Source organism: Lytechinus variegatus, chromosome 13 (genome assembly GCF_018143015.1).
Source record: "Lytechinus variegatus isolate NC3 chromosome 13, Lvar_3.0, whole genome shotgun sequence".
NCBI classification, from domain to species: Eukaryota; Metazoa; Echinodermata; class Echinoidea; order Temnopleuroida; family Toxopneustidae; genus Lytechinus; species Lytechinus variegatus.
The window spans coordinates 1,974,398-1,981,839 of NC_054752.1; the positions used below are offsets into that span (position 1 = coordinate 1,974,398).

The 7,442-nt window shown below is 36.9% G+C and overlaps 1 protein-coding gene across 1 annotated transcript; it reads left to right on the plus strand.

The window, feature by feature from the left end:
* Positions 1-4,011: 4,011 nt before the first annotated feature.
* On the plus strand, positions 4,012-6,684 carry LOC121426587. The gene is made up of 2 exons (XM_041622939.1): positions 4,012-4,169; positions 4,414-6,684. Exon 2 carries the CDS (start codon positions 4,590-4,592, stop codon positions 6,375-6,377), a length of 1,788 nt encoding a protein of 595 aa, XP_041478873.1. The 5' UTR covers positions 4,012-4,169; positions 4,414-4,589; the 3' UTR covers positions 6,378-6,684.
* The last annotated feature ends 758 nt before the right edge of the window (positions 6,685-7,442 follow it).

Genomic DNA, 7,442 nt, shown 5'->3' on the forward strand with positions numbered 1-7,442 from the left:
CATGAAAAGACCAACCCTCAGTGACGTCAGCTAACTTCATTGAAGAAGTATGACTCACACGTCCAACCCCAGTCACTTGCACAGAGCATCACCACACCCCTTATACCAGAGAAAATTCGATAGACAGTTACCTGTAGACCAATCAGATAAAGTTGAGATCACTCCCACCTTAAATTGTTACAACCTAAAACTAATGATAGAAATAACACTTCTTGATTATTAGAGATAGAATATACAGAAGAATAGACCCACACTCATCGATACAGACTGACTGACTTAAAGACTTAGACGTCCATCCAGTGTTAATTTAATTTCACTTCGAATCTCAATCTGATACTTCTAAATTATTTTTATATTCATCGTATCCTGATATTCTCTGAATCTTCATTTACTTCGAACTATAGCTGAATATTGATGATTAAATACTTTTTGATCTTGAACTGTAAATTTTTCTCCAAGTTTCTTCATTACGCTTCCCTTTCAATAATCACTGATCCCATCCCAACATAACATGGTGGAGAACCCGGGAAGGGAAGCGTAATGAAGAAACTTCGAGAAAAATTTACAGTTCAAAATCTCGGGACCCCCCTCCTGGATCCGCCTATGTTAAAGGGGTCAAAGTGAGAGAGAAAGAGAGAGATATGTTAGGGGTAGGTTTCCGAAGGAAGGTGTCTGGGTTTTTATCTGTGCGCGCACTGGGTGGGTGTGTTTGAGTGTACGTATAGGCATGATAGACGATAGACCGGAAAGGTAGCACCCGCGGAAAAGTATCATTTAAATAACATTTAAAAATATAACCTACAGACACCCCATAAAAGCTCAATGGTGATACGCGTATTTTTAACAACTTTCGGCTACACCTCCCGGTGGACATTTGACATGAATGAACCAAATCCTAAGCACCATATGTGCATATTGCTTGTGCATATTGCTAATGAATCATTTATTTTTTTCTTTGCGTACTCAAAAGACAACTGAGATTTGATTGGACCTTACCTCATGAATAATGTATTTTTTTAATTTAAATTTGAACGTAATAGTTTGACCTTATCGTCCCTTCCGCTTAATTAAAGGCTGAAAGATGACGTCATCCGCACAGAAGAAGATATTTCCTTGAAAGTTTTTCGGTGAGTACTGTCAATTTAACCATGGACCTACAAGGAAACGTCTCTCGAAAACTCAAAACTATTTCCACCATCGTGAGCTTAATGGCGGCGGGATCATGTGTTCTTTCTATAAGAGGGCATGTTATACAGATTTTTAAAGAATACATCATGGATAAAGAATTTGTATCGCCATAAGAAAAAGCAAAAAGAGACATTTTGAGGGTATTTTATAGTCCATCAAAGGGAAAGTTGTTCACATATGACATCACACATCCTTGTCGCATTGCCAATCATGGGAGGATCTCCATAGAATTAGTGATTGCAGTATTCAAACGCACATAACTTTCTCATTATTCAGCCGATCTTTCTTAAACTTTCTGTGTTCTTATTCTTTGAATTTTCTGTTTCGACACAAGCCTACTTGATCCAAAGGTTTCATTCCCCTTAAAGAATATTCCAATATGGGAGAATAAAAAAAATCATCAGAATGGTCCTGTCAGGAAAAAAAACTGGGTTTTTGCTTACCTAAAGATTTTGTCACCAATCACCCCCAAATCACAACCTCAAGTGAAGAGAGCTGTGATGTAGTCAAATTACACTTAAGTAATTGCACTGCATAATATTCATTCCAATTTAAAGTTGTTTATTACAACTTTATCATTTCGCTCCAAAGGCGATTCATTTCCATGGAAAATTTAACAATGAATGTAACATGAGTCCACATATAAAATTAATGATTATTGACTTTCAGAAGAGAAAAAAAATAAGTTTGATTTTATCAATTTAGAATTTCAGTTTTGGAACAAAAAAAATCAGTAATGGATTTGAGAAAAATTAATTTTTCCGGACAATATTAAGGGTTTATTATATTAAAGGACTTCCCTGATTAATCATGGATGCAGTACATATGATGTCCATGAAAAAATGGGGATAATTGACTGAAGTAGCGGTTACCTAATGACCTTGAAAACCGATGACGTAGAATGACGTGTGTCGAGGGTTATCGAAGATCCACGAAGATTGGCGTCACCGAAGCGCTTTCTACCAGTAGCATGACGTCGAGAAGAACTTATGCAGAACTCTGGGTTGAACACTCAGGATATATCATCTTGGTTCAGAGCTGACGAAAAACTGAAGGCTTCTATTGCTGTATCCCCAGAATAAAATGGCTGTCCATGGGTAACAGCTCCCTGACCAAAGGACCCTTGAAAATTGTACAAATTCCCATTATCTAAAATGGCAAATCCTAGTTTGTGACATTTCACTGATTTCTTTTATAAATCATTTGATCAGTACATGTCTTTCTTATTAAAAGCAACGACGAAATATCTAGATACTATTCATTCATTGGCATAAATGTATTAATCCTAGAAAAAATTGACAAATTATTAGTATTGAAAATCAGCCCCACCCCTTCTTAATTTTACTCCACATTTGCCATAGTTACCGCACTGTTCAAAGGTCTTCTGATATCTGCATCAATATGTACATCATATTTGATATACGATGCTATTGACACGTGAACAGTTATGTACACACACCTTTGACATTTGTAAGATTCTACGTATAAATGAATTGTGTGCAAATTCAAGTCAAACAAACTCCGGAAGCACGGTTGGACTGTTATGATACGTCATGTGTTAAGTATCCGAGTTTTACAAAGCCTCATTGATATTTTGACATATGTTGGACGGTCTAATTGCTCACCATTTTAGATTGAATTTATCATACGAAGGTAAGAAAAAATCTCCATCATTAGTGTCATTAATGCGTGTATAAGGTCTTTTTAAAGAGTTGTAAAACCAGTTTTAGCATAATAGTAATAATAATAAAGGATATTTATATTGCTCACATATCCACATTTTTAAGTGCTCATGGCGCTCCTATATTACCAGGCTAAGCTAGGCGTTCACAGCACACACAGCTTCTTGAGGAATTACTTCCTACCGGTACCCATTTACCTCACCTGGGTTGAGTGCAGCACAAATCAGTTTCTTGCTTACGGAAATTACGCCATGGCTGGGATTAGAACCCAGGACCCTCTGTTTCAAAGTCTGGAGACTAATCCACTGGGCCACAATGCTCTACAGGTTTAGGCTCTACGTTTCATTTGCATGTATATTGCCATTGTATCATCTTGTATTGAATAGTGATACAAGGATATTTCCATTATCTTATCCCCTACCTCAGAAAGGGGATATTAATTTTATTTTTATCATTTTTTTCAGATCGTTCTTTGGGCCTGATATATGCCATCATAAATTGATGAAAAGTGGAAAATTCGAATGACTCCCACATAATAAACATTAATTAAATAATTTGACAATAGTAATTAGATGGAATGGGCAGTCAACCAAAACAATAATAACCTGGTACCGAAGCCACATCTTCCTGGGACTAAAACAGACCCTCTTCACAGCCCCTGAACATGCAAGCTATGGTTGCCATCCCCAAAGGGAGCCCGGTCAGCTAGAAGCCAAGCTAGACAAGCTAGTAACATTGACTTCTAACCTCCCCTATTTTATTCCATCCTCAATATTTGATGGGAACTTTAAAAAGGTCTGAATCGCATCGGGAAGCCCAGAGAATTATATTCATGATATTTTTTGGCACAGATGAAGGGAAATCGATGTGAAATGAAGTAATGACCGAGACAAACCTTGATCAATTCATATTAGATCTCTGGAAATTGTAAATCACTTGTCACTGGATATTAAGGTTTGGGCAAAATTAAACTGAATGTTATAACACAAGATAAATGCCACTCTTTCTCTTCGTTCAACTGTTTTTTATTCCCAACAAAACTATACCCATCTTAGCTAAATAAATCTGAGCAATAAAGCCAAGTCTCTGAAAGCAAACACAAGATAACGTCCTACAAAGAAGATAAGCAAAGTCTCGAAAATCAATTAGTGACATATTTTGTTTCAACCTTATAAATCGTACAAATGTTCTCATTATACTGTTATAATACTCAGATAAGACGTAATGTGCATCACGTATGAAATTTTCTCGGAGCATGTTTGGGCAGTGATTATCAGGACATTGAGTGCAGTGCTAAAGGTAAGCCGAAAGTACAAGTAATGCATTGGTTATATGATACAAAGGTAGCAAGCATCGGCAAAAGAAAAGGAAATATATCAATACAGGCAGTAGGTCTATATAAAAACATCACGTCGTCATTATGTATGTGAATAGAAAGAAGAGTCATAAAAAGGTCAGTATATGCAATCCGTAACGCTACCATGTTGTTATATATGTGTTTTATAGATATCTAAAGTTTCCCTCATTTTTTCCTTCTCAACAGTGCTATTATACCACCATCCATGCTGCAAGCCGATTTTATCTTCTCATGTTCTTGTTTCAACATACATGACATAGATGCTACTCGTACGATCCATGGTTTCAGTACATCGTGACTTATATTAGTCAAAACTTCCACTAGATATCATCTGTTGTTTTCCTTTGAGGTGACCTATCACGATGGCATGTGATTTCAGCTCAATAGAGGGCGTCGTTTGCGAAGAAGACGGCTGTGAATCGATTACTGATATAACATTCTATGTGAAGGAGAAGAAGAAGCTCTGTCATGACTGCGCCTTGAAGAAAGGATGCATCCAATTAGATAAAAGAGGCCGGCTTGCTCTGTATTGCGAAAAGCATGATAAAACCATGGACTTGTATTGTAAGACGCATAGGGAAGCTATATGTGTTTCATGCTCTATGATAGATCATCGCCAACAACAATGCAAACATCAGGGTATAAAGGACGCACTCCTAGACAACAAAGCAAAGCTCAGCATCCTCAAGAAATCTACGCTGGACAAATTAGAACTATTCCAATATTATGGAAATGAGATTCGTCAGATTAAAACAGTTGCCGACCACCATATCCAGACTACTAAGAAAGAGGTTGGTTACGAAGTAGAATGGGCTATTGAAAGAGACAGAGCCAGGGAAACACAAGATGGTGATGAAATCGACCAGGAGATCGATGTGAGCAATCAATCACTCCAAGAGAAGTTTCAAGAGATTCAGGAGGAGATCCAAAACAACAACCAAGAGAGAGGGAGGCGGCATAAAAAAAATAATTCAAATGCAAAGAAAAGACGACAACTGATCCGTGATAAGCAAAGGATTCTTCAGCTAGAGAAATCAAGGCAAGACGACACAAGTGCAAGAGGAAACGCAAAAGAGATTGTGGACAGAATTCCTGATGACGATATAAGTATTGTGAACGATGGACATCGTGTGAATGCATCAGCGAGTGAGAAACTAAAGAAGCAACTGAGCGGGGGTGAGGTGGAAGAACTGATTCGTGTTATATCAGATGTGAGGTTTGTGAAGGGTGTTGGGAGAGAGAAGTATGATGGAAGAATTGGTGGGTATGACGGAGTGTGGAAGCTCATTGATACAATCAATGTCACAGATACAATAAAATTCCCACGCCTTGTTGGGTGTATTAAAAAAGATCAGGTGATGATCACAAATGGACCGTCTAGTGAAGAACACTGCAATACCTACATATTAGATTTGAACAGTAAAAATATCCAGAGAGTGATCATCGGTAATCAAATGTCTTGGGTTATTACTTGTGCGGTGCTGAATGACGGCACGGTGGTATGTGGTAGATACGTCAAAGGTTGTAGAGGACGCAGTTTACCTGGATGCATCAGTGTATACGACAGACAGTGGAATCACATCAATGACGTCACAATACCAAGGAACACAATGCACGATGGTACATGGGTGGGTGTTGAAGCTAATGAGAATGGGACGATCATCGCAGCCGAGGGGAGTCAGTCTAAGATTTATACCATCAACATGGACAACCCAGCTGATGCTACCATTATCAATGCGATCACGTGTCAAGAGAAGATGAGAATGAGCTGTGTGCTGTCATCAGGTCACATCATCGCTCGAACCACACCATTTGATCGGAGGATCCGCATCGTTAACAGGGGCGGCGGTGATCATAGGGAAATCTCCCACACTGACGTCATTTACAATGTGTGTGTTGATCGTATGACAGACGACCTCTACGTCGTGACATCAGATGATGAGTATAAGACGTGTGTGATTGATCAGGTGACGAGTGGGGGTGATGTAATAAAGAGAAGGGTAACATCGTTCCCTTTATCAATTAGACTCACACGGGCTAATAGACCCGCTCACATTATAGCGTCTCGAGTGATGATGACGTCATCGGGAAATATGCTTGCATGTGATGGCGATAATATTCTCATATTCAAAAAGCGCTTTATCCTTTAGATCGATGGTATTAATCACAATCATAATATTACTGAACATGTATGTTTCAATTTGGAAAAATCACGAGGAAGAATGGTTATGATTTATTTCAAACTTTGGTTAATTTTTGTCGATTATTATGACCTTAACAATATTCAAAACCAAAGCTCTTACATCCAGGAACCTGGGAAATGGCATGGCATTGAGCTCGACATCTAGATTCCTTAACACCAATACAAGGAGAAACAGGAAGAGGTATATAGAAGAATTGTAAATATTGTATTAATTTGATAGCATTACCATGGATAATGAGCTTGACAATTTTCTGACTTGACAAGCTTGGAGACGTTACGTTATCATGGTTATAGACTTCCGTGGTGGTACAGGCTAGTTGATATTTCATTGCATCATTTTTTTAACCAAACTATACCGGAATACTTTCTTTGTTTCAGTTAAAATTAATCAAACATGTGATTTACGTTCTGCTGAATAGGTTGATCATCGCATTTCTTCGTGTATTATTCATTTCATTTTATATTCTATATGATTACTTGCATTCGACATTTACCATTTGTATCATACTGTTTTTAAACATTATAATTTGACCCTTTATACTTTATACTACGTGATGATGGAATAATTTCCTTTTTTTTAATTTGATTTTAGTGTTATCTCTATTTAGTAGTGAAAATGTAAAATGCAAAAACTATAAATAACGTAACAATATTATTAGACTTTCGATGACATTTTATTCCTTGAAACTTACTTTTCCAAGCTTGAAAAAAATAATACAAATCTTCTGTCTATAAAGATCAAGTGGTGTTAAAATTTGAGAGTTTTATATGGTGTACATGATAAAGAGAATATATATTACATTTACGCATTTAACTTTTCTGATAATTAATTTCAACGATATTTTGACAATTTGAGTTGTAAACTTAGGTGAGATTAACGACTAAAATTACTGTCAATTATTGTTTGATAATATTACTTGTATATTCTTTTGTTTATACAGTGCGTATCAAAAAAAAGTTTACACTTAGAAAAAATCCTGTAAAATTATATATTTGTAATATCCTGAAGATT

Coding starts and splice junctions, on each gene's coding strand:
- LOC121426587 (XM_041622939.1), top strand. CDS start 4,590: ATGGCATGTGATTTCAGCTCAATAGAGGGCGTCGTTTGCGAAGAAGAC.